Genomic DNA, 26580 nt, shown 5'->3' with positions numbered 1-26580 from the left:
GTGGTTGCCTAAATAGTACTGTGAGTGGACATTTGTTTTAAATTAATTATGCATGCGGTATTATTGTTATTTTCTAATTGAGATTTAATTTATTATTTGAATTATTGAGTTTTATGATTTTATGAGCTTTAGTTTATTGAGATTTATTTATGGATTACGAGGGTTAGTATTGAAATTCCTTCCCGAGGGCTTTTAGTAGACTTTCGAGATAGTTATTTATGATTTATTGAGTTTGGAAATGATTCCGGGAAGTGATCGATTAGAAAATATTATGAGAATTATTGATTTCGAATATCAATTTATATGAGGATACACGAGTACGAATGTTTATCAAATATTTGAGCATGATTGAATTATTGAGATTTCTTGAGTTATGAGCTCCGCACTTACTAGCTTTGAAGTTATATTGAGATTTCTTTCTGAAAGCATTTATTGATTTACCAAGTATTTAATTTATGCTTTCGAGGATTTATTGAGATATTGAGGTTTGAGATATCGAGATATTCTTAAGTTATGCTTTCGGTAATTATTGATGATTTATTAAATTAATGTCGAGTTTCTTTCCGAAAGCAATTATTTTAAAGCGATTGATTCCAGTTCACTAAGGAGGTAAATAAGTCAGCGCATGCATGCTTTACCTGGTCGGCAGTCCCCTCTAGGTAATAGTCTGGTCGGCAGTCCCCTCCAAATGACATGAGGTAGTTAGTCGGCAGTCCCCTCTAACCATCCTCCTCGTCCGGTCGGTAGTCCCCTCTGATACGTCACTGGTCGGCAGTCCCCTCCAGGTGGCATGAGATGACTAATCGGCAATCCCCTTTAGTCATTGTCTATTTTGAGATATGATTTGAGATATGAGTAATTTAACGAGATGTTTCAAACATCATTATGTGTTTGAGGGATTTGAGATTTTAAAGAGATTTCGAGATGTTCTATTTTATGTGATTGAGATTTCAGTAAAGATGATGATTAAGAGTGTTTCTAAGATTTTTACTGCATGCGAGGTTTTAGAGAAGAACTTGGGAAAGTATTAAGTTTCACTTGTTCATTTGAAATTACTTATTTTTCGTCCACTCACTCTAATGGTTTCCAAATGCTTTTCCCCTGGGCCCTTCGGTTTTAAATGCCCAGTTTGCAGGCCAGATCAGCTTGAGGTCGAGCGTACATGGGGTTGAGGCATAATTGTCATAGCTTCCGCATTATAAAAGTATCGGTACTTAATATTTTATCATCTTGTACGCATGTACATTAGATTGCTCTGATAACTGATGAGATTAATATTCTTATGTTCAGAATTGTTTGTGAAATGGGAGATGTTGTGATATAGGGAGCATGCTGGCTCCAAAAGAATAAGGGTGGATTATTTTAGAAGTGTAAATGTCTTTCTACAGGTTTTTTGGTAGTCTACTTTTGGAGGAAGTTCTGCCAAATTTTTTGATAGAATTTCTTCTAAGGTGGGCCCTGCAGGGCCACTTCGGATTTCAAGGTGAAAGTCGGGGCGGGTCCTGTCAATAGCCCTTTTTTTTGTCATTTTCAAATTATAGCCGTTTATTACCGTTATTTACAACTATCATTATATCATTGATTAGAAAAATAGCCCTTTTTTTGTCATTATCAAATTAAATTATAGCCGTTAGATGTGATGAAATTTGACTTTGGCCTACAAAATTTAGCCTCCGGTGGCAGCACTATTTTTTTTTAGTAGGCTAAAAAAACATATTATAGAGAATATTCTATTTTTGGTAGGCTAAAACTATTTGGCTTTTAGCCTACCATGGGAGATGCTCTTATACATTCTTTTATCAATGCCACCTTTGAAGTTTATATAATAAAGCCCTTCCAAAGTAAATCTCACCATAGTTAGCTGGAGCTTGGAAATGAAGTTTAGTTGAGTTATTTTTAACGTAAGGACTAAAGTCCTAGACCAAGGCTAAACAGGTGGAGAATGAGCCTATGTCAAGCGAACAGTTACAAAACTTGCCTCCTTCTAAGTAGCTCTGTTTCTCCTAACAAGAATGATTTCTAAACTTACTTGCGTGTCGAAGCCAAAGCAATTCTTCTCTAATGTCACTATTCTCAACATAATTTTTAATTGTAGAGTGTGTTTAGATTTATGCTAGATTCATATCACAACTCCCATAGAATACATATGTAAAGTTCAATATAAACTTCTTATTTTTTTATTATTATTATTTTATTTTATTTTTGCACTTTCAATTAAATTGGACTTAATATACAGAATTGCACTAATCGTAGAATCCGAGTAGGATTGTATACATAAGAGAACCAATCTCGATTAAAGTGCACTTCCCGCCAAACGTCCAAAACCCTAAATGCTCTTGCAATTTGTCCCTTTCCTTAAACCCTGACTCGTGTGATATTAAAGCACAGCCACCCGCTCTGTCTCCCACACAAAAACAAAACTCAAAACTCGAAAACCCTCCATAAACCCTAGCCAACCACAAGCCAGCGCTGCGGCCATGGACCCAAAAGCAGTGAAATCGGACCTGGTCCTCATCCTCGACTACGGCTCCCAATACACCCACCTCATCACCCGCCGCATCCGATCCCTCTCCGTCTTCTCCCTCACCATCTCCGGCACCAGCCCCCTCAAAACCATCACCGACCTCAACCCCCGCGTCGTCATCCTCTCCGGCGGGCCCCACTCCGTCCACACCGACGACTCCCCCAGCTTCCCGCCCGGCTTCACCGAGTGGGCCGAGGCCAACGGCGTCTTCGTCCTCGGAATCTGCTACGGCCTGCAGCTGATTGTGCAGCGGCTCGGCGGGGTGGTTAGGGTTGGGGAGAAGCAGGAGTATGGCAAGATGGAGATTGTGGTGGAGAGCAATTCAGGGGTTTTCGGGTCCAACAGGGTTGGGGACAGGCAGGTGGTGTGGATGAGCCATGGGGATGAGGTGGCCAAGCTGCCCCAGGGGTTCCGGGTGGTGGCGCAGAGCCAGCAGGGAGTGGTGGCCGCCATCGAAAGCCCCGAAAGGAGGTTCTATGGGCTGCAGTACCACCCTGAGGTATTATTTCAGTGGACTCGTTATCATGTGCTTTCAACATTTTTGTTATGTATGTTGCTGAATTGGACTTTGATGGAACCTGCAATGTTTGCTTTGACTTTCGTATCTAGTATCTATGAATGTTTTTTGGTTCTTCCTGATTTCCCAATGTAGTAAAATCTCTGTTTCTGTTTCGAAGTGTGTTACCTTCTGTGAGTTATAATGTGATGGAAATGAATGTTAGCAGTTGCTCTAGTGTTAAGTGTTTGTTTGCTTTTAAGTTTTCCTTGATTGTAGATTTCAACTGTTATTGGCAATTATAACTGCTTCAGTGAATGAGATTTGGAAATCTTGTGTAGGTGACACATTCGCCAGGAGGGATGGAGACACTTCGATACTTCCTGTTTGATGTTTGTGGAGTCAGTGCAGGATGGAAGATGGAAAACGTAATGGAGGAAGAAATAAAAGTGATAAATAGCACAGTAGCGCCTGAAGATCACGTCATATGTGCATTATCAGGAGGTGTTGATTCCACAGTGGCCGCAACGCTTGTTCATAAGGCTATTGGTGATAGGCTTCATTGTATCTTTGTCGACAATGGTTTGTTGAGGTGAATAAGAGCTAGGAGTTTAACTGACTTGGAAAGTGATTAATTTTTTTATCTTATTATTATTATTATCATTTTTTTATATGTTGCAGGCTTCACTTGTGTCTCTTATGCTTCCCTAATAGTAATTTCTTCTCTCCTGTAGATATAAGGAGCAAGAACGTGTGATGGAAACCTTTGAGAAAGATCTTCATTTGCCTGTCACTTGTGTGGATGCCTCAGAACAATTTCTTAGTAAGCTTAAAGGTGTTGTTGATCCTGAGGTGAAAAGGAAAATAATAGGAAAAGAGTTCATCTGCATTTTCGATGATTTTGCGCATGAACTCGAGAAAAAATTAGGTAGGAAACCTTCTTACTTAGTCCAAGGTACCCTGTATCCGGATGTGATTGAATCTTGTCCACCACCTGGAAGTGGAAGGACTCATTCCCACACAATCAAGAGCCATCATAATGTTGGCGGGCTTCCCAAGGACATGAAATTGAAGCTTATCGAACCACTTAAACTTCTATTCAAGGATGAGGTTTTAGCTCTCAGCTTCCTACTATCTTGCATGTATCACGCATTAATCTTCTGTTGGTAGAGTGCTGATTATTGATTTTGCATCTTGTTAGGTTCGCCAATTGGGGAAGATCTTGAATGTTCCTCTGGGATTCCTAAAGCGCCATCCATTTCCTGGGCCTGGCCTTGCCGTAAGAGTTTTGGGTGATGTAACTGCAGGCAATGCTTTAGAAGTCCTCCGCCAGGTATATATGTTTGTCCATGGAGTTAAATCCGTGACTACTTTGGTTTTCTTGGAATTATATTAACATTTGCTGAAACCTAATTCTTTCCAGGTTGACGAGATATTTATACAATCAATCAAAGATGCTGGCTTATATGATGAAATTTGGCAAGCATTTGCAGTGTTTCTGCCTGTAAGATCAGTTGGAGTTCAAGGTGATCAAAGGACACATTCTCATGTTGTTAGTCTTAGAGCTGTAACAAGTCAAGATGGGATGACAGCCGAATGGTATGCCTCCATTTGTGCTACAAATTGTTGTTTTTATGTTTTCTCACCTTTATCTTGTTGCATTTGTTTGTTGGGCATATGCCAATTTGTTTCCCCTCTCTTAATAAAGTAGTAAAAAGTTAATAATCATATTGTTGTGATGAAATTTTCAGGTACTACTTTACACATGAGTTCTATGATGATGTGTCACGGAAGATTTGCAATAGTGTCCGTGGTGTGAACAGAGTAGTTTATGACATTACATCAAAGCCTCCTTCAACTATCGAGTGGGAATAGTGCCATTTTTCCCCAAATGCTTGAGCTCTGCAGCAGTGGTGGTGAACTGATGTGGTCTACAGAAAGGAACTATTTTTCGATGGCAATTCCATAAACATATATATGGAAACATCATGATTAGAAACGATGTAGTACATTTCTTGTTGGTGATGGATTTGGACAGAAATGTGTGAACCGTGCTTACATTATTCAGTCATGTCATGGACCTATGTGTTGCTTTAATTTCTTGTCACTACAACGTACGGTGTGGGGGTCTTTCAGAATGATGAAACCTCGCAGAACAAAACTACATACAGGAACACAGAAGTGTGAAGTTTCTGAAATCTGACCGAAGCTTGTGGGAAAAAAAAAAAAAAATCTGTGTCCGTCGAATACTAGTATTTCCAGCATAAAAAGTGATATAGGATCCCGAAACTAAAGAAAGAGAAAAGGAAAGGGTGTTTACCCATTATTCTTGATGGCCACTGGTATAAACTTGTTACAAGGAACGCTAGTTCTTGGCTCAAATAGAAAAGAATACCGAAACTGTATTGTTTATACACAGTGATATGTTTCCTCTGCAACTTTTCTCTGTCAATGTTCAACCTTTAGACTTCCTAACCCTAATTTTAAGGGTAATGAGAAAATTTAGTTTTTGTTTAAATTTAGCGTATTACTATATGTTGTCTAGTTCATAGTTGAATATGCTGACTTTAATAAATGAGTAATAGATGTTTTAATGAGTAGACCTATCCCTATGTACCACCGTTGAATCACCACAATTTCTAGTATGCCAATGATAGCAGCAGAATGGTATGCAACGACCATTATAAGTATTATAATGAAAATTTATCACTTTGAATAAAAAAAATGTAACTACCAGTAGACAACTTCAATAGTCTAATGTCACTAGCCCAACCTTTGAGGGCCAAAATCGTATACCATAACCTGGAATGGGCCGCGCCCAAATTCCCTAAGCAGGCATGCGAGCCATTACAACATTACACATTTTGATGGAGCATTAGGGTTTGTTGTGTTAAACTGTTAGGGCTAAACACATTTAATGTTTGGTTATTTATTGTTCTTGTTAATAGGGTTTAGTTGCTTAGGTTTGAATTATTCCTATCCATGTACCACGTTTTTAGGGTTGTTGATAACGTGGGCTGTCGATAACGTGGGCTGTAATGTTTCTTTCTAGTTGTAAAAGGCTTGGTTATAAGCCAACATTGATGCATTGAACGAATAAGCTTCAAACTCCCAAATACTATTGTGTTCTTGTGTTTGCATAGTCTGTGCTTCAACAAGTGGTATCAGAGCCCCATCACGGGGCCTGATTGAGAGTGATTAAGAAACTGCAGTTTCTTAGAGAAGAAGAAAGAGTGAGAGAACAGAGGAAAACAACAAAGAGAGAAGAGTAATCGAAGGATGGCAACGGAGAACATCTTTGTGCAGCCGGCAATACCAAGGTTTGATGGTCACTATGACCATTGGGCTATGTTGATGGAGAATTTCCTTAGATCAAAGGAGTACTGGGTTTAGTGGAGGATGGAATACCAGTAGAAAGGCTGAATTCACTGAGGGACAACGAAAAGCAATTGAAGATGCCAAACTGAAAGATCTGAAAGTCAAGAATTTATTTGTTCCAAGCCATCGATAGGACAATTATGGAGACAATCCTTAATAAAGAAACAGCAAAGAGCATATGGGACTCAATGAGGCAGAAATACCAGGTTTCCACCAAGGTGAAAAGAGGTCAGTTACAAGCACTTCGAAAGGAGTTTGAGATACTTCAAAGGAAAGAGGGAGAAACAATCAATGAGTACTTCTCTCGGACTCTCACCATTGCCAACAAGATGAAGGCTCACAGTGAAAGGATGGAAGATATCGTGATAGCAGAGAAGATCCTAAGGTCAATGACTCTGAAGTTTGATTATGTAGTATGTTCTATCGAGGAGTCAAACAACCTTACAACAATGAGCACTGATGAATTACAGAGTAGTCTACTCATACATGAGCAAAGGATGCAAGGTCATAGGGAGGATGAACATGCCTTGAAGATCACAAATGCGGTAAGGGTTGGAGGAAGAGAGGAAGAGAGGTTTGGAGGGAGAGGAATAACTCGTGGTGGCTACAGAGGAAGAGGTCGAGGGAGAGGCAGAATACCTTTCAATAAGGCTACAATTGAGTGTTACAAATGTCATAAGTTAGGACACTTTCAATATGAGTGTCCTGACTTGGAAAAAGGGGCCAACTACACAGAGTTTGATGAGGAGGTGGAGATGCTTCTAATGTCATATGTAGAACTCCACAACTCAAAGAGAGAAGAGGCATGGTTTCTCGACTCTGGCTGCAGTAACCACATGAGTAGTAATAAGAGTTGGTTTTTGGATTTGGAGGAGAAGTTTAGGCACTCAGTAAAACTTGGAAATAATTCAAGAATGGCTGTGATGGGGAAAGGCAATATCAGGCTACAAGTTGGTGGAATAACTAAGGTATTCAGTGAAGTTTATTATATACCTGAGTTAAGGAACAACTTATTGAGTGTTGGTCAACTCCAAGAGAAGGGATTAGCCATTTTAATTAAGCATGGTTTGTGCAAGCTATACCATCCCACAAGAGGTCTAATTATGCAGACTACAATGTCGGCTAACGGAATGTTTGTGCTGCTAGCATCCATTGCACAAAAACCTAAAGTGTCAACCTGCCTTCAAATTGTCTCTGAGGATGAAACGCACTTGTGGCACCGGTTGTATGGACATCTTAGCTTCAAGGGATTGAGGACACTTCATTACAAAAGAATGGTGAGTGGTCTACCACTACTTAAAGCTCCATCCAATTTGTGCATAGATTGCTTGGTAGGGAAGCAACACCGAGACTCTATTCCTAAGAAGAGTTTATGGAGAGCCACTCAAAAACTACAATTGGTGCATGCTGACATTTGTGGACCTGTGAAGCCTGAATCGAACAGCAAGAAAAGGTACTTGATTAGTTTTATTGATGACTTCAGTAGGAAAGCGTGGGTGTATTATTTGTCTGAAAAATCTGAAGCTTTTGTCATCTTCAAGAAGTTTAGAAACTTGGTTGAGAAGGAAACTGGGAAGACCATTTGCTGTTTACGTATGGATAGAGGCGGAGAATACTTCACATGAGTTTAATCAGTTTTGTAGCACACATGGCATACGTAGACAACTCACCGCAGCCTACACCCCTCAACAAAATAGGGTGGCCGAAAGAAAGAACCGAACGATTATGAATTTGGTGCATAGTATGTTGTCAAAGAAGCAAATTCCAAAGGAGTTATGGCCCGAAGCTGTCAACTGGACAGTTCACGTACTTAACAGAAGCCCAACCCTAGTTGTCAAAGACATGACTCCTGAGGAAGCATGGAGTGGAATCAAGTCAACAGTGGATCACTTTCGAGTTTTTGGGTGTATTGGCCATGTTCACATTCCAGACAATAAGAGGACTAAATTGGATAACAAGAGCTTCAAGTGTGTGCTTCTTGGTTTAAGTGAGGAGTCTAAGGCGTACAGGCTCTATGATCCGGTTTTGAGGAAGGTTGTGGTGAGTAGGGATGTGGCGTTTGACGAGAATGCGAAGTGGGACTGGAATAAGAGTGCAGAAGAGATGAAGAATGATATCTTAGAATGGGGTGATGAATCAGAGATTGAAGAGGATGAGGAGCAGGTTGAAAGTGAAAATGAGAATGAAGAAAATGTGCAAACTAATGGAGGAGAAGTAGAACAAATTGATGGGAGTGGAGTTGACAGCACACCACTCATAGATTCCTCAGAAAGGGCTTCACCAAATGAACGAGAAGGGAGGAGTAGAAAGAGGCCATGGTGGATGCAAGATTACGAAACAGGCGAGGGTTTGTCAGAAGAGGAAGAAGTGCATAATTTGGCCATGTATATATCTACTGGAGATCCGAGCTCATTTGAAGAAGCTAATGAAAGTCCAAGGTGGAGAGAAGCTATGGACAAGGAGATCAGTGCTATCGAAAAGAATGGAATGTGGGATTTGACTGTTTTTCCAACTGAAGCAAGAAAAATTGGTGTAAAGTGGATTTTTAAAACAAAGTTGAATGAGAAAGGAGAAGTTGATAAGTATAAAGCTAGGCTTGTGGCGAAGGGGTATGCTTAACAATATGGCATTGATTATACTAAAGTATTTGCTCCAGTAGCTCGATGGGACACAATCAGAATGACCTTGGCAATTGCGGCACAAAAGAATTGGTGTGTTTATCAGTTAGACGTTATAAGTGCATTTCTGCATGGGGAGTTATATGAGGATGTTTACGTCGAGCAGCCACAGGGATATGAGAAGAAGGGAGAAGAGCATAAAGTGTACAAGTTGAAGAAAGCATTGTACGGGTTTAAACAAGCTCCCCAAGCTTGGTATAGTAAGATTGAAGCTTACTTTGTGAAAGAGGGTTTTGAAAGATGTCAATGTGAACACACTCTGTTCATAAAATCCGAAGAGGGAGGTAAGATGTTGTTTGTCAGTCTGTATGTAGATGATCTAATTTTCACAAGCAATGATGAAGTTATGTTTGGAAAGTTTAAACCTTCAATGGAGATGGAGTTTGACATGACAGATTTGGGCATGATGAAGCACTTTCTTGGTGCGGAAGTTGTGCAAAATTCTAAAGGAATATACATCAGCCAGAAGCAATATGCGTAAGAAGTGTTGGAAAGGTTTGGCATGGAGAGAATGAAGTAACTCAGTAAAGAACCCAATTGTTCCAGGGTGTAAGTTGGTGAAGGATGAAGGAGGGGCTAGGGTTGATCCAACGACGTATAAGCAAATAGTGGGGATCCTCATGTACTTAATAGCCACTAGACCGGATTTGATGTATGTGATGAGTTTAGTAAGTCGATATATGGAGAGACCCACGGAGTTACACATGCAAGCCATTAAGAGGATTCTTCGATATTTGAAGGGAACAACTGATTTGGGAATTTGTTACAAGAAGGGAGGTGATGGAAAGCTAGCAGCCTATTCAGATTGTTACAAGAAGGAAGATGATGGGAAGCTAGCAGCCTATTCAGATAGTGACTACGCGGGAAACCTTGATGACCAGAGGAGCACTTCAGGGTATGTATTTTTGCTAAGCTCAGGAGCTGTGTCATGGTCCTCAAAAAAGCAACATGTAGTCACTCTATCCACTACCGAAGCTGAATTCATTCCAGCAGCTTCATGTGCATGCCAAGGAATATGGATGAGGAGAATTCTTGATAAGCTTGGCTGCAATCAAAGTAAGTGCACGACTATCTTTTGTGATAACAGTTCCACTATTAAGCTGTCTAGAAACTCAGTTATGCATGGAAGAAGCAAGCATATCGATGTTAGGTTCCATTTCCTACGTGATCTTACAAGAGATCTCTAGTGGAGCTAGTACATTGTGGTTCTCAAAGTCAAATTGCAGACATCATGACCAAACCTCTTAAGCTGGATACTTTCGAAAGGATGCATGAGCTGCTTGGAATATGCAAGGTGCCTTGTGAATAAACTGATTGCTAACCGCAATACAGTTTAAGGGAGGAATTGATGGAGCATTAGGGTTTGTTGTGTTAAACTGAGGTTAAACACATTTAATGTTTGGTTATTTATTGTTCTGGTTAATAATCCCTAGTTAATAGGGTTCAGTTGCTTAGATTTGAATTATTCCTATCCATGTACCACGTTCTTAGGGTTGTTGATAACGTGGGCTGTCATGTTTCTTTCTAGTTGTAAAAGGCTTGGTTATAAGCAAACATTGATGCATTAAACGAATAAGCTTCAAACTCCCAAATACTATTGTGTTCTTGTGTTTGCATAGTCTGTGCTTCAACAAATTTTACCAAGTGCTTGTTACTTAATGAAAGTAGAATACTTTATGAGGAGATCAATTGAGCCGTCTCTAACCCAGGACGAATTATATTACAAGAAATAGTATCATGCATGCCTACACGCAGGGGCGGATCCAGGATTGAAACTTTGGACGGGCTGGAATTTCTTCAACAAAAAAAAAAAAAATATATATATATATATATATATATTATAGAGAATCTCGACGGTGCGAGAGAATTTTATTAATTTAAGAAAAATATACACCTAGTCAAGGGGGATGTAGTGAGCCTTACCCTTCAAATGCATATCTATACAAAACTAAAAAACAAAATCAATAACAAAATAAACGTGCAATGCAATACAAGAACCTGAACTAACTAAATCTAACTCTACGAGTTCCACAAGCTTCAAACTCTTTGATCACCGATTCATTGTCAATAGATTCAGCATATTCCTTCTCAATATGAAGGACCATACAATCACCAAGAAACTCATCTTCCATCTTGTTTCTAAGTCTATTTCTAAGTCTATTCTAAGTCTATTCACCAAGAAATTAACTTTGAATCAACTACTTTTCATAATAACTAATTTAAGAAAAATAAAAAACCACAATACAAGTCACAATTATATGCACTGATGCACTGATGCACAATGAAACTATGAAAGGAAAAGAAAAAAGCAACTCAGATTTGTAGAACCGCTTGACAGTTAATCAATTAATCAACTTAATCACATCACATTTAATCCACAGTCCACAACAATTAAACAATAAAATGTTAAATTGCAGATTTGCATACCAGACGATGAGACGATGAGACGAAGATGAGTTCAATCCATGAAATCTTCATTCTTCAATGAGTTCAATCCATGAAATCTTCACCTGAATACAACCCAGGAACATGAATTTCACATCAATCCTTAAACCCTATAAATTGCCCCAAATTGGATTGATTCAATTAATTAAACAAAATCTTACATTGAATCAATGAATCATTGCCTCAAATTGATGTTGATGTCTTGGAGAAGCCGAGAATTCCAGAGCCCAGAGGCCAGAGCTGCAGATTTGCAGAAGTTAGAAGAGGTCCAGAGGAGGAGGAGGCTGGGAGCCTGGGAGCGTAATCGAAGTGATGAGGATTGAGGAGCCGAGGAGGAGGAGGCTGGGAGCCTGGGAGCTAAATCGACTTGTACGGTGTGATGACTGATGAGGACTGAGGAGGAGAGGGACTGACCAAGTGATGAAGGGCGAGTTAGTCGACTCGAACGGGCTGGAATTATAGACAATACACTTATACCCAACTAAAATATATATATATACATCTAGGTTTTTTTTTTTGTCCAAAATCTTCGGACGGGCTATAGCCCGCCCCAGGTACATACTAGATCCGCCCCTGCCTACACGTCTTAAAAGCATAATCTCGATCTAAGATAGCTTCGTAATTAAGATTATATTACAACAATGATGTGGTTTCTATCAAGAAGACTCTCAAACCATCTTATCAAACCCACAAACCACGCCTTCTATTGGTGCCTCAAAAGCTACAACTCATGGGCTGCAGCCATACGCAGCTCTTCTTCCTCACATAAAGCTCTGCATATCTATTCTCAAATGCACCGGCAGTGTGTACCTTTCGACAGCTTCTCCATTCTCTTTACTCTAAAATCATGTACCCAATTGCATAACCACGCAACCATTCAACACCTCCATTCCCATATCGTTAAACTCGGGTTTGATTCTCACGTATACGTGGCCACTGCCCTTCTCCATGCTTACGTCGTCGTCTCGTTTGTGGATGCATGTAAACTGTTCGACGAAATGCCTGAGAAGAGCACGGTCACCTGGAACACAATGATTTCTGGGTATTCGAGGACCGGGAATGTAGAGAGAGCAACACTGGTGTTTGAGGAAATGCCAGTGAGAGATGTTGCATCATGGTGTGCAATGATCGCAGCCTATGTGAACAATGGCAAACATGAGCTTGGGTTATCACTGTTTCGGGATATGGTAATGGCTGAAGAAGGTGTGAAACCTGACCAAGTGACTGCAGTAGTGGTTTTATCTGGCTGTGCTCACTTGGGCTCTGTTGGGTTGTTGGTGGGGAAGTCAGTTCATGGGTTGATGGTCAAGAATCGGTGGGAGATGAATGCGGAGCTCGGTACAGTTTTGATCAGCATGTATGCGAAATGTGGGTTTTTAAAGGGAGCAGAACAGGTTTTTGAGTTGATGCAAGAGAAGAATGTGATGGCTTGGACTGCATTGATTTGTGGATCAGCACAACATGGCTACAGCAAAGAAGCATTGTGTTTGTTTGAGACAATGCATAAAGCTGGTGTAAGACCTAATGAACTGACTTTTACAGGAGTTCTTAGTGCTTGTGTGAACACGGGACTAGTTGATGAGGGTCGAAAATATTTCAACCTGATTGAAGAAAGTGGCTTGGAGCTTAGGATTCAGCATTATGGATGCATGGTCGATTTGTATGGCAAGGTGGGGCTGTTAGAGGAAGCGTATGATTTTATTAAGAACATGAAACTTGAACCCAATATTGCTGTCTGGGGAGCCTTTTTGTCGGCTTGTAAGGAGCATAAGCAGTTTGAGATGGCCGAAAGAGTAGTTGAGCAGGTCATGAAGATGGTGAAACCAGAAAATGATAGTGGGGTTTACTCTCTTATTGCCGATTTGTATGTTTTGGGTGGGAAGTGGAATGATGCTGAAAGAGTGAGGAGTCTGATGGTGAACCACAAGGTGAGGAAGGTCAGGGGCTCTAGTTTTATTCAAGTGGATGGTAGATAAAACCAATTTTATATGCCGCTCCCAACTTATAAAGCTTACCTGAATGATTTATCCTAGGCGAGAAATTATATTGAGGCACCTCAGTGGCAGCAGGCCAGTAGCTTTATCGAGATCAGAAGCATATTGTGCAAAGGCTCTAATTCTGTAAATTGCAGAAGGCTGTTTACAAAAAGGAACAACACATCTATCAGAATTACAACCTTAGTTGCTTCAATTGTTATAAGGTTTCGTTTTAAGTAGTTTTACAGATTGTAAGGTGAAGACTATCAAGAATGAGGAGGAAGAGGTATCGTCTTCTGACATGGATCACATCAAAGCTGTATCAAGTGCAAACCAATGGTTTCTCTCCTCAATGTATGATAGGATTCATCATAGTGGCCGTCTTGTTTCACCCTCCCTTCTCCCATATCTCTACTACTATAAAGTCAGGCCCTCTTTTGGTCAAAGGCTTCACCAATTTTTGGAAGTGCCCATATTATTCATGGTGAAACAACAATTGACTCAGATGAAAATATCTACAAGAGTCAGTATAGTAAAGTACAAAAAAAAAAAATAAAGAAAAAAGAATAAGGGGAAACGTTGGAGAAAATCAAACTGCAGTACGGGAGCCAAGTTCAGAAGCGGTTTGGCTTCAACTGACGCAATCACATTCATTTCATAGAAATAGCCAATAGTGAAGACAGAAAGAGAAGTTGGCTGATCGAACAAGAAAACGAAGAGACCAGGTAAGGTTATCCAGATTAATTAAACTATTTTTGATTTTCTTTTTCTAGGATTTGAGAAGAGGTTAATTATTAGTATTTTGAATGTTTGTTGGAGCGGGGTTTTAAATGAATTGCATTAAGAATGATTTCGTTTAGACCACGCAGATATATAATTGTTTCCATTGACACAAAAGATGCAGTGATTGTAGAAGTTTATCCAGTCTGCTATGCAAGTATATTCAAATCTGTCAGTTTGTCATCATAGGTTCCCGTAAAAAAAAAAAACCACGAAATCAAATCCTTTCTCCCATTCATTCCTCTACTTTTGTATTTATTGTGTGTTTCCTTTGTCCATTTTAATATTTTCAGGATTTGGAACAAAGAATGCAAAATTGTTTGATATACTTTACTTCTACGAGTCTTGGAAAGATATTAGAAATTCAAACTGAAATCATACAATACCTACCTCTGATATGAATCCTGTAATCTGTAATATCATATTAATTTGTTTGGTGGATTTTAATAGATATTGGTTGTTATTCTCAGTCTTTTTATATTTTCTGAAATTATAAGTTCAAGCCTAGATGAGCATTTTTCTTTTTCTGTGTCATTCAGGAAGTAGTACCATTCTTCATGGTGGTATGGGGGATAAGATGCATATGTGAATTATTCTATACGAGCACAAGAACGAATATATGCTGCTATATACTTGATTGGTAATGTATGGAGAACCCCTTAGATGAGGATGGCTGAAGCATTAGCAGATTCAAGGGTGAATTACTATCTGCCACAGAATAGGCCTTGAAGATCAAGTCTGTGCATTTGAAGATATCTTAATTTTTTTTATGTTTCTGTATATTGTTCACATAGAAGTAGAGTGAGTTAATTTTTTTGTTCTTTTTCTTTTACTGGCACAACATAACGATAATATGACGACTAATCAGCTTTTTGTAAGAGATCATGTTTTTCTGTAGTTAGCTTCTTAATACATCTTTGGTGTTCCAGAATCATTTGGCTTTTAAAGTCCACAAGCTCTATGGAGTATGGAAAGATATAAGCTTATTCAAATGAACAGCAGAGGTGTTGTTACCCTTTCATCTTTTTTAATTGGTTCTTTGGGTATACTCTATCTTTCATTAATGCAAGTACCTCCAAAAAGGTTTGTACTTAGTTTTACATCTCTTTTTCAAATGTATAGCATTGGCTAATGTGTTGTTAGGATGTTATTAACTTTGTTTCAACAGATTTGAAATAGATGAATGCAGAGTGTAGGAAGTGGAGTGAGTGAGGAACAGGTCCGCCGGGGGGGGGGGGAGGGGAGAGAAGGGACATTATGCTGCAATGGAAGAGGGCTGAATGACATAAGAAGAAGAAGAAAAGAAGTACTTTTCTGGTGATATGTAAAGATAAGTAATGGCAGTCATCTTCATTATTGAAGCACGAGCTATATTATATTTGTTTGATTGTTGTTCTTTACTTTTTATTTTGGCTGTTTATGAGGCATATAAAAGAGAGCAGTGAGGTTCAAACGGTTCCTTTTTATGGGGATGTTTGCCTTTCACAATTTCAGTAAAAAAAGGGGAAGAGATAGATCAGAGAACAAACACAAGACTTGTGCTATGGAGAGGCAATGAATCTCTTAATTTGGTTGAATGGTATTGTACCTACTGTTAGCTGGTGAGTTTTGTTTCTGTCAATAGTTCTGCAAATTTCAGTTTTTTGTTGTTGTTGTTGTGTACGTGTGTGTCATCTTTATTTATCTCTACTATTGGTTCTGAGGTACTCAAAGGGTGAATTACTATCTGCCACAGAATAGGCCTTGAAGATCAAGTCTGTGCATTTGAAGGTATCTTAATTTTTTTTATGTTTCTGTATATTGTTCACATAGAAGTAGAGTGAGTTAATTTTTTTGTTCTTTTTCTTTTACTGGCTTTGTTCATAACGATAATATGACGACTAATCAGCTTTTTGTAAGAGATCATGTTTTTCTGTAGTTAGCTTCTTAATACATCTTTGTTGCTGCAGAATCATTTGGCTTTCAAAGTCCACAAGCTCTATGGAGTATGGAAAGATATAATTTGGTTTAATTACAAAGGCTGTTTATTACAATTGGAGATTTTGTAATGCATACTGCAACTTCAAAGTTTTGATTTGTTCTCTTTGATGTAGTTGACAATGGTTGATGATTAGTTTTCCCGACTTTATGGGAAATCAAGTTTCATGTGCCCATGTGAATTCGGTGCCTATAATAATTCCTTTTCTACTAAAGCATGATAAAAGTTTATAAGTTCCAGGTTTTCTTAAATACTTTACTCTTACTACTATATTTTTTCTTAATTGTCTGTTTAGGTTATCTTTGACACATTAGCTGCTAGCCTTTGCAGCCTTAATCTACTTAGAATCCGTGTGCATATTTGCCCATGTTTGAATTACTTAAGCTTCTTATGGTTGCTGCTTATTTTCTCAGGTTCATGTGCTTCTTTCCATTTTGGATCTTTACTTGGGTTTCTAGAGCATGTTTTTCAGTTGTATTTGCACTTTGTTTTGTGCTCTTACTGTTTCAATTTTATGTTCATTGTAATTTGTCTTTCATAAGAGGTAAGGTTGATGTCCTCCTCTTCTATTATACTTTGTTTCCTCTATATATTAAAAAAGAAAATGGACGAATGGTTGCCGGATATTATTGGAGTGTGTCTGTGTGTGGATACCAAGGCGAGAATATCAATCAAGTCTATATTACTTGAGAGAAAGATTAGCCAAGGAACAATGATGAACAACAATACTAAATTTGTAGGCTAGTTTTCATAATTGAAGGTTATCTAAATTTGTATCAATGTAAAGCTCCTTTTATTGAAAGCTGCCAATCTTCAAAGTTGTTGGGCCTGGAAACCAAAAAAAAAAAATTTGTTGGGCCTGATTGGGCTTTGAGTTGGTCACAGACAAGCCCATGTAAGGTCCTATTTTTGGTTTGGAAATAGCTTTCTCCAAATTCCAGCACCTATCTCTCTCAGATTACACTGGTGGTCGAAATGAGCTCGGTGGCATCTTGCATTGGCACTTGCAATCCCAGAAAGCTCAGAACACTCGGTACTCTACCATCGAAGGATTTCAATGCACCTGAAACGTCAAGAATAAAAACCTTAAGCCAGGCCCAGAAAAGCTCACCTTCTTCTGGACAGGTTCTGCAGCTAAATAATGAGAAGCCAAGTTTATTAAGGAGAAGAGAAGCAATTGGTTTTGGCTTCTGCTTTGGCCTTGTTGATGTGCTCTTGCCAGGTCAACCCACTGAAGCAGCTGAAGTTGCTCCTTGTGAATTTACTGTAGCTCCTTCTGGACTAGCTTTCTGTGACAAAGTAGTAGGGAAGGGAGCTGAGGCTGTTAAGGGACAGATGATTAAGGTATTAAACAAGACCAATGATGTGTTGTTTCAAATATAAAGCCTAGTATTTGATTCTTCAACAGGGTTACCTTGCTTATTTGTTGTTTCTGCTTAGAACAAGAAATTTTTAAGAAATCATAGTTCACGTGGCATTGAGTTCTGCAAGCATTTCATGCGTGATAGTTTAATTTTGCAATACAAATGCACAGGCACACTACACTGGGAAATTGGAGAATGGCAAGGTGTTCGATAGTAGCTATAATCGTGGGAAGCCCCTTACATTCCGAATTGGTGCTGGTGAGGTATGAATGATGTTCATTAGTTGTAGCTACTGGTGTGCTTTGCCTCTGCCCAAAGTTAAACTTAAAGAATCTTCTTGTTGTTTGAGCCAAGGACTTCCCCAAACCAGGTGGTGTTCTTCGTCTCAAGTATATTGATTCGGCAACTCATGAACTTCAGTTAACTGGTTTAGGGTCTTTGTTTGTGATCATTGGCTGAAATTCTTGTCTACTAAAGCCTTGTGTATATATTTCTCTTCCTGAATGAAATTTCTGAACTTTTCCAGGTTTAAGATTTGAACATGAGAAATTATTTGCAGCACATCTACTAGTCACATTACTAATCACATCAGTATAGCAGCTAGCATTACTCTTTTAGCCTTCTAAGTTAGACTAAGTATTGTGCTTTGGACATCTCATAGGTAATCAAAGGGTGGGACCAAGGTATTCTTGGTGGCGATGGAATTCCTCCCATGCTTGCTGGTATAGTAAATCCATGAATGTAGTGTTTAACCTTGGATCCATATTCTTATAATGCACTACATAAAGTTCATTCTCTTTCAAATCTATTAGGGGGAAAGCGCACCTTGAAGATCCCTGCAGAACTTGCATATGGTGCACGGGGAGCTGGGTGTAGAGGAGGTAAAGTATTCATGTTCTTCATTCCTTGAACACTTCCCTTCCATTTCTTTTCGCTAGCTCCTTCAGTTTGTACTGTATAGCTCCTTTTACTGAGATGGTAAGCTTATGTTTCTCATTGGTTACCCCTGTACGGTGCAGGTTCGTGTATTATTCCTCCATATTCAGTTCTTTTGTTTGATGTGGAATTCATTGGCAAGGTATGAGAAGTGGCCAAAGAGACAACCACACCAGCAGTGTCTCAAACCAGCAGTGTCTCAATCGATCAATCACATATTTTTCCCTTTCCTTTTGCCTCTACCTTTTGCGAATGGTTTTCTTAATGGTGAAATGCAAAGTGTTTTGGCTGTCTTTGGATGCCATAACTGATGAGAAGCCTTGATTGAGTGTTTCTGCATGTCTAGAAAGTAGAAACTTTGCCCGCGCTTTGCCCCGGGATTTAGTGTTATCAATGAATTAGAAGCCTTGATTGAGCTAAAGAAGACCTTAGCATCAGGGGACATCATTAATTTGATCTCCATTCAAATTGAAACTTAAAGCCAAATTATTTTAAGGTCTATGTGTCCATGTTCTCTTTCCCTAAACTATTGCCCTAAAACACTGAAGTACTGCTCATCACTGTTCATTGAACAGGACCTTTAGAATATGTATAATTACCTAGAATCAACCTTGTCAATTATCATTTAGGACTAAATAGTCACATCTAGAATGTTTTCACACAATTTTCTTGTAAATCCAGTTGGTGTTTTTTTTATCTTGTGTTCAAACAAAAAATTTATTGGATCCGTCACGCAATTTTTACTCATGAGTTAATTTTCTGGAAATAAGTTCTGATTTTGAAATTTCATAATTAGAAGGTAAATCCGGTTAGTAAATTCTAGATATTCTTTGCAAGAGAATTTTCTTTCAGAGAAACAAACTCGGAATCTGGTTGAACACAAAAGAAAGCGCCTCTCTTTCACCAAAATAACGAATGATGTAACTTGCCAAAGTAAGGAAATAATTATAATTAATAAAGGAAAACAATAACCAAAACATGGGTCTACAAACTTGATTAGTTAGCGCCTCAAGTCTTAACAACAGTAACTCATCACATCTCATAATTAAACTACCGACTATTTCAGTATTTTAACTATTTTTCACCAAAATGAATTACATCATTATATCAAAAGTGGAGGTTTCAAGTTAATAACAGAATACACTCCTAATGCTCCAACATGAAGCTTACCATCCAGGTGGGCGGGGGGAGGGAACAAGATATAAAGAGCAGCAACAAATTAGTTCTTAAATCTGGTGCTCCGACTGATTCTCGGATTGATTCCAGATGTCTCCCCACCGTATGGACCAATAGGCTTCTTGACTTCCCGTACCTGTCCTTTCCGATTCTTCATTTTCTTCTCATGCTTCAACTGTTCAGAAAGAGAGACGAGTTAATAAAGAGCAATTTTAGCAACTTGCAACATCAAAGGTACAAGTATTTTGATCAAATTACCTTGTATTTCTTTCTTGGATTCTTGATCAGCTTCTTTCGAGCGCGAGTAAGTCCTCTGTTCTTCTCCATCTACAGTAAATTGGGACAACAAGAATATGATCAGCCAAAGAAAAGAATCATAAAAATTATAAAAATCAAAGATCATATGAGCAAAGTGAAAACCGGGTTGTATTTACCTGATAAGTAATATGACGTTTGCCATCCACAGTTTCAGGCAAAGATGGAACTGAGGAGGACCTGCAAAAGCATGATAACCGATAACAACTCAAAACCAATAAACACCTAAACATGCAACAATAACTCGACACTGTCGGTCTTTTAATGCTGAACCCATATTAACAAGCAAAATATGACAGTCTGGATGAGTCAGATGGCCTAACAAAAATGCATTACAAATCCAGAGCCTATCAAAGAGTGAAGTAAACTAATAGTTGGCACACAATGCAAAAAGTAGCAATTAACCACAGTTCAATACAAACCTAGAATGGATGTCAGCTTTGGCAGCGAGTTTTGCAGCTCGGTTTTGTTTTGCTTGTTCGTAAAAGTCATCTTCTGAATCTCCAGCTTCACTATCCTCCATCTCAATGTCTCCATCATCTGAAATAGTGTCATTTTCTCCAGCATCATCCTCGGACCTGATTCCAGCTCCTGCCAGTACTCGGAGCTCATGTTTTCTCCGTCTTTCCCCGATATCATCTCTCTGAGGTAAGTCATCATCACCTGAAACAATCTTCTCATAAAGAGAGAAGAAACATCAAAATATTATTTTAACAATCATATGTTGGCTAGTCTGAGCATAATGACCGACCACATCAGTTTTTTATTTTTATTTTTGGTTCTTTCAAAATAACCACATCAAGATTTTCCTGAGTCATGTGAATTCTGATTAATACGTTCACATGCAGGCATATAACTAGGAAACTAATGTTCGAATTGCATTCTACAAAACCCCTGTATACCAAACATATAAAGTTGGGCCTTGTAAAGCAAAGATTTATTTTCTATAGGAATCTCTCATCCAAAACAAGGGCAAATAATTTCAATGAATTATATAAATTCCATTAAGGTGCATGTTCAAAGAAAGAGCACTTAAGAAAACTAGGTTTTGCCATTTACAAAACAGGTACTGAGGTTCAAACCTTTGACTTATGTCGATTAGCAGCAACAAGTTGGGAAACTTTACTAGCACTCAATGAACTTGCACGACCCTGGTTAGCGCCTTCAGCATTTACAGGGTCATCATCAAAATCATCATACGATTCAAGCTTCCTGTTCAATTCGAAGTTGGTTGAATTAGTTGGCACAATGGAGGAATGAGTTAAATTACAATGTATAAGAGCAAAGTCATACCCATTTAATGGCTTCAGATGTTTCTGGGGTCTATCAGTTCTTGGAGTGATGGAATTGAAAACACCCTTCTGCTTCAATTTTTCCTCAAGGGCAGCTCTTACTTTCAACATTTTCATGCTCTGTGAACCAACTTCATCACTCTGCCACGTAGTAAGAGATCTACATCAGACAAATGGAAAACTTCTCTCCCCCAATGAAAGATAATAAAAGGTTTCAAAAGAAATGGAATGAGGATCTAACAGTAGTTAACAGCATTGCCCAGTATGACTTACCTGACGTTTACGTTTTCCCACTTTTTCATCATCCTTCAGAGACTTCACCTTTTCCATCTGGACTGTGTTATGTGACTGCAATATTTATGTATGAATCATTCAGGTACAAAACCTGGAAAGTACATATTATATACTGCTGAAAGACAAGATGCAGTACCACAGCTGCTTCTTTTGGTTCAAGTGAGACAAGTTGGGACCTGTATCCTTTAGCAAAAGTATCCGATGGTTTTGCAGCATTCTCTTTAACCGATTTCACCACCGCTTCCATCCCATTATATTTGTTTATGATTTCCTCGAGATCAGATGGAAGATTCTCATCCAGTTGCTTCATCTATCAAGTGAAACACATTAGCCCCATCTTTAAACAACAAAACCAGCACTATGAATGCTTGTAAGCAAAACGAAAAGAAAAACTGTACTTCTATAATACAAAGGTAAAACTACCAATTATGGATAAGCAGAAGTTCAACCAAAGCGGGTCTGCCACCAACCAATTATAAACAATACCAAATTAATTTATAAAAAAAGTTCCATCAGAATTACAGATATCACAACTAACGAGCTTTGTGAATACTAAAACAAATTTTTTTTTTTTTTTTTTGATAAGGTGAATATTAAAAAAGTTACTACAGATCTGCTATCATGATTTCAAAACAGCAGAAGAGATGACAAATCATGTAATGAATGGTTAAGAGAAGAGTTTCTTAGTCTCCAGAGAAGGGACACAATTATGCTCCATATATTCATCACATAGTGCAAATTCCATCTAAAAAAAAAAAGTTGGGAGATGGGTGCAAGAGCACACTGCATTCCATGTAATATGTACAGAACCCTTCTAAGCAAGGAACCATTCTGATAAGAAGCAAAAGGGATTGTTCCGGTCATCCATCATCCAATGATCTGAACTTTCAAAGTTTAGATTCCCAAAAAGAACACACACACTCACAAAATGGGAAAAAAATTGACCATTTCATTATAATCAGGATCAGATCATCAGATTGGCCAAGATTGGGCCCACATACGACCCCATTTGGTTTAAAAAAGAAAAAAGAAAAAAAGATTCTTGCTAAAACGGACTCTACAAACAAATAGGGAAGCATGCTGCTAATAAAGGCTTTATGCGTCCCAAGGAAAACACATGTCCAAGGAAAACCATGTCCAATAAATGGTTATTCAATAAGAATTAAAAATTAAAACACATGGATGGGGGAAAGAGGAGGGGAGGGGGCTTAAAGGAATAAAGATAACCTTATCCAATAAACTCTTGATCTCTACAAGGAGAGCAAGTACAGGATGATCACGAACTTGTTGGCCTTCAGACTTGAGAAGAAGGTAGAACGTTATTGCTTGGGAATACGCCAGCAGAAGAAGCTGCTTCACCTCTAAATAGCGCATTCCTCCTTCCATCATGACCTCACCCCTTCTAACCTTCATAAAGCATGAAAAAATTCACAATTATTAACAGTGTCAGTGTCTACCAAATATAGCATCATGGTCTAACTAGCAAAAAAAAAAACAACCGTCAAAATTCAGAAATTTATAAAAAAACAGGACAACGCCAGCACAGAGAAGTAAGGCCTGCAGCAGGAGGAGGGGGGGGGAGAATAGCAACAATACTACCATTTTTCTTTTATAAAAGCCAAAAGAAAACAGTAAGACACCACCAGGGAGTAAAGCTAAAAATGAATAGGCTGTTCTATTTACATAGGTTCAAATTGCAGACATGAAACAACCAATCTTTAATAACTTATATTAACCCCAACAGGACATAGAAAGCAGATGTCATTATCCATAAAATTGACAATCTAAGAAACGTTCTTTCAGTGTCAAAAGAAGAATGATCTGTCCATTTATACCCACCAGTCATCTCTGTCTATACAAAATCAGATAGATTATCCTAAGAACATTTCCTGATTACTCTTTCCTAGCAAATGCTCCATGCGAAGATGAGAACAGAGGGAAGGCAAACAAAATGCTACCAAAAGAAGCATGCAATAAAACCCAAAGTTATAAACAAAATGCTAATTAAATATGAACAATACCTTGATTAAAATTGGATCAACTCTGTTTTCAAGCTCTTCAAGTGCATCATTCAGCTCTGCCAGCAAACCAACCAGCTCTGGTGCAGTACTGTATGGCAAAAATGTTAATTATTCAGGCAGCACATAAGACAATGTAAAACTAAAATAAATGTCCATTTGTACTCTTACCCACTAAGGCAATCAATTGAGCTTAGTAAAGTAGCACATTTTGCAGGCATCAAATACAAGCACATATTCCTCATACACAGCGTATTAGCAAGTATGAAGCCTTCCCCTCTGTCTTATTCCAAATATCAACCTTTGTTATTATGTCACCCCCAATTTATTATCATTTTTCCCTCTTTTGACAACACAAACTATTCCTGAGGACCTCCTTTGTCCCACAGAATTCACATGTACAATTCCCTGCCACACCACACAAATAACACCTAAAAGGCTAAAACTACCCAGTGTCAAATGCTAAGATCTCTCTTCTCAATCCCCATACCCAAGGACTCCAACAACAAAGCCTAATATAGTGGAAACACAGCTAATTCTAAATGCAGGCAACAATTTATCCAATGTGAGACATAAGGACTACTCTAAAAATACATGCTCAGAAAATTAGCCAGCTGAACAGATATAGCACTTGTATAAACTTATTAGGATGCATATACAGATACAATTATAGGAAGCACATATACTAGAATTATTACGGTAAAAAAAACAAAAAACCATACTTGTTTAAAACAGATAATTGTTCCTCCTTTGACAAAGCATTCAAATCTTTCTTGACCTCCTCATAAGCTGTACCCATGTCATCTGCTACTTCTAGTATCACTCGAGACTTTTTTTCACTTTTTCCATGAACTGACATTTCCTATAGAAATAAAGGAATTTGTATGACATGCCATTTGAAAGAATCTGGACATGATAATTATTTTCTAAACATTTAATTGAGTTCACTGATCACTCCCAATCACAAGGTGAGCTTCAAGAGAATCCAACACCTAACAAAATCACATTTTCTGCAAACCTCACCTCAAAAGTCGATTCCCTATTACTCTCATCTTCACTATCATCCTCAAGCCCAAAGTCTTCTCGTGTTGATGACTTTGCCTTTTCTCTCCGAATCCTCTCCGCTTCTCTCGCTTCCTCTTCAGCAGAGTCATCGTCGCTTGATTTTTCCTTTATCAGTCCAAAGGGAGAAAAAAAAAAAGGACCCAAAATTAATAAATGTCCATACGTATCCAATATCATAACAATAAATAAAATACTCAGGAGCAACACAACTGTAACACATACAAACATGAAAACAGTTAAAGAAAAGGAGGAGACATTAGTAAGTGCAGGTCATCACCTCAAAATCACGATTATCGCCACCATGATAACCAGGTCTCCTTCCACCCCATATCGGCTTTTCTTCTTCTTCTTCTTCTTCTTCATCAAGCATTTCATCCTCAACTCCGCCAAACTTCGCCCTCATAAACTTCTGCTGCCTAACAACTTCAGACAATACATAAATAAGCAACAAGAAGTTTGTAACTTCAAACCAGCAGTGCTCATATATAATTTGTAGGAGCAAAATGACATGCACGAGAAGTATATGCTGATCTGTTCACCTAATTTGGGTCGAATAATATTATTTTGAAAATTTCAGATGACAGAGGTTTATGCATAGAAAGAATCTAGACTGAAAGATTATAAGGTAACGTAGCAAAGTTCGAGACTTCCACTAGTACAGACCCTGTTTCACATAATTCATGATTCTTCCTCTTGGTAACAAACAGAATTTTTAAAAACAAACTAAAGCAGAACCACCAAGGACAAATTGCCAGAATCTACAGCAACACAGCCGAGCTATATAATCGCAGTAATATTCAACAAAGGAATATGAAATTAAACAGAATAATTATTGCTTACTTTTTGCAGCCATTCCAGTATCGGGGATGTCATCGTCGTCTTCCTCTTCCTCGTCGCCATTAACATTCTGTAAACAGTAATAGCAAGACTAGCTTGAGAAAAAATTAAACATACAAAACTAGCTTAGAGAAAGGAGTTGAAAATGAGGTTAATTGGAAATGCAAAACTGAACTCAAATTCATCACCAAAAAAACAAATAAAGACCTGAAGATCGAAAACTGTTTGCTCGTTATCTTCATCGGAATCTGTAACGTCTTGATCAAGGTCGAGGGGAACAATATCTCTTTGTTTCATAACTGCAACAAAACAATAAGGCAAAACCCATCACTTCCTTTACACAACTATACCCAAAGAAATTTGCCTCCTTGTAGCAGAAAAGGAATGAATTAAGTTAAGTAACATACAGGCATCGACTTCATCATCCATGTCGTCTTCAACGGCATGGAACTTTGTCTTAGTAGGGTTTTCATTGCCTTTTCTCTGACTACTACTCTTTCCTCTCTTACCCATCTTTTGCTTACTCGATTTCTGCTTGCCTCTCTCTCTCTCTCTCTATCTCCCCCCTTTAAGGTTGCTTCGTGAAAGAGGGAGGACAGGGTTCAGGGTTTTGGGAAGAGAGGCTTGACGGCTTCATAAGACGTTGGGCTGGGCCGACAGGGTTGGGCCCGACCCAAATGCTGGCTTTCGAAACTTTTCCTAGTGTTGTTAGTATCAATACTCAGCTGAGTCAGCAAATATTTCGACCATTGGATTCATCTTAAGGCTCAATTACCTGATGACCTGCTTTTTTGTTTTTGTTTTTTTGTTTTGTTTTGTTTTGTTTTTTGTTTTTTTTTTTTGTTTCTCGAATGCTGTTGGGTAAAATTAAAGCACTCCCCTCTCTTAAGGCATAACTACATCCCCCTCTACTAGACTTCTAAAGTAAGAACCCATTACCGATGGGTTCCAGAAGGAGAGGAAAAAAAGAAAATATTATCAGTAAATGTACATACATGTACATTTGCAAACATAATTAGCTATAATGG

General features: G+C 38.5%; 4 protein-coding genes across 12 annotated transcripts; 3 read left to right on the top strand and 1 right to left on the bottom strand.

Moving 5' to 3' along the window:
- The first annotated feature begins 2390 nt into the window (after positions 1–2390).
- On the top strand, positions 2391–5096 carry LOC112178646 (GMP synthase [glutamine-hydrolyzing]). Its single transcript, XM_024316815.2, has 6 exons — positions 2391–3023; positions 3362–3612; positions 3755–4130; positions 4222–4353; positions 4444–4619; positions 4772–5096. The coding sequence occupies exons 1-6, from the start codon at positions 2478–2480 to the stop codon at positions 4893–4895; spliced, it is 1605 nt and encodes a 534-aa protein (XP_024172583.1). The 5' UTR covers positions 2391–2477; the 3' UTR covers positions 4896–5096.
- A 7031-nt stretch (positions 5097–12127) lies between these two features.
- Positions 12128–17052, top strand: LOC112178647 (pentatricopeptide repeat-containing protein At5g66520). Of its 8 annotated transcripts, none has more exons than XM_040510452.1 (4): positions 12128–14222; positions 14817–15878; positions 16018–16047; positions 16227–17052. In XM_040510452.1, the coding sequence occupies exon 1, from the start codon at positions 12163–12165 to the stop codon at positions 13495–13497; it is 1335 nt and encodes a 444-aa protein (XP_040366386.1). In that variant the 5' UTR covers positions 12128–12162; the 3' UTR covers positions 13498–14222; positions 14817–15878; positions 16018–16047; positions 16227–17052. The 8 variants fall into 8 exon arrangements, with proteins under 8 accessions (XP_040366386.1, XP_040366383.1, XP_040366382.1 ...); XM_040510449.1 differs by having other exon boundaries at positions 16013–16047; XM_040510448.1 differs by having other exon boundaries at positions 15991–16047.
- A 137-nt stretch (positions 17053–17189) lies between these two features.
- LOC112179254 (peptidyl-prolyl cis-trans isomerase FKBP13, chloroplastic) lies at positions 17190–19056 on the top strand. Its single transcript, XM_024317617.2, has 5 exons — positions 17190–17599; positions 17790–17882; positions 18281–18341; positions 18432–18500; positions 18639–19056. Exons 1-5 carry the CDS (start codon positions 17231–17233, stop codon positions 18701–18703), a joined length of 657 nt encoding a protein of 218 aa, XP_024173385.1. The 5' UTR covers positions 17190–17230; the 3' UTR covers positions 18704–19056.
- Positions 19057–19489: 433 nt separating this feature from the next.
- LOC112175175 (something about silencing protein 10) lies at positions 19490–26161 on the bottom strand. 2 transcript variants are annotated; one of them, XM_024312840.2, is made up of 16 exons: positions 25960–26161; positions 25760–25851; positions 25556–25622; positions 24993–25138; positions 24674–24820; positions 24373–24512; positions 23654–23741; positions 22860–23039; positions 21769–21942; positions 21612–21686; positions 21340–21479; positions 21129–21258; positions 20469–20719; positions 20166–20226; positions 19990–20058; positions 19490–19906 (listed from the first exon to the last, which is right to left on the bottom strand). In XM_024312840.2, exons 1-16 carry the CDS (start codon positions 26063–26065, stop codon positions 19775–19777), a joined length of 1998 nt encoding a protein of 665 aa, XP_024168608.1. In that variant the 5' UTR covers positions 26066–26161; the 3' UTR covers positions 19490–19774. The 2 variants fall into 2 exon arrangements, with proteins under 2 accessions (XP_024168608.1, XP_040368162.1); XM_040512228.1 differs by lacking the exons at positions 25760–25851; positions 25960–26161 and having other exon boundaries at positions 24993–25131; positions 25556–25592.
- Between the last annotated feature and the right edge of the window lie 419 nt (positions 26162–26580).

Source organism: Rosa chinensis, chromosome 7 (genome assembly GCF_002994745.2).
Source record: "Rosa chinensis cultivar Old Blush chromosome 7, RchiOBHm-V2, whole genome shotgun sequence".
In the NCBI taxonomy this organism is placed as follows: Eukaryota; Viridiplantae; Streptophyta; class Magnoliopsida; order Rosales; family Rosaceae; genus Rosa; species Rosa chinensis.
Note: the sequence above shows the minus strand (reverse complement) of the source record. Positions and strands in the feature narration are given on the sequence as shown.

Coding starts and splice junctions, on each gene's coding strand:
- LOC112178646 (XM_024316815.2), top strand. CDS start 2,478: ATGGACCCAAAAGCAGTGAAATCGGACCTGGTCCTCATCCTCGACTAC. Junction 3,613..3,754: donor GTCGACAATGGTTTGTTGAG/GTGAATAAGAGC, acceptor TCTCTCCTGTAG/ATATAAGGAGCAAGAACGTG. Junction 4,354..4,443: donor CTTTAGAAGTCCTCCGCCAG/GTATATATGTTT, acceptor AATTCTTTCCAG/GTTGACGAGATATTTATACA.
- LOC112178647 (XM_040510452.1), top strand. CDS start 12,163: ATGATGTGGTTTCTATCAAGAAGACTCTCAAACCATCTTATCAAACCC.
- LOC112179254 (XM_024317617.2), top strand. CDS start 17,231: ATGAGCTCGGTGGCATCTTGCATTGGCACTTGCAATCCCAGAAAGCTC. Junction 17,600..17,789: donor TTAAGGGACAGATGATTAAG/GTATTAAACAAG, acceptor ACAAATGCACAG/GCACACTACACTGGGAAATT. Junction 18,501..18,638: donor GGGAGCTGGGTGTAGAGGAG/GTAAAGTATTCA, acceptor TGTACGGTGCAG/GTTCGTGTATTATTCCTCCA.
- LOC112175175 (XM_024312840.2), bottom strand. CDS start 26,065: ATGGGTAAGAGAGGAAAGAGTAGTAGTCAGAGAAAAGGCAATGAAAAC. Junction 25,623..25,759: donor AAACAGTTTTCGATCTTCAG/GTCTTTATTTGT, acceptor TACTGTTTACAG/AATGTTAATGGCGACGAGGA. Junction 23,040..23,653: donor TTGATCCAATTTTAATCAAG/GTATTGTTCATA, acceptor TGCTTTATGAAG/GTTAGAAGGGGTGAGGTCAT.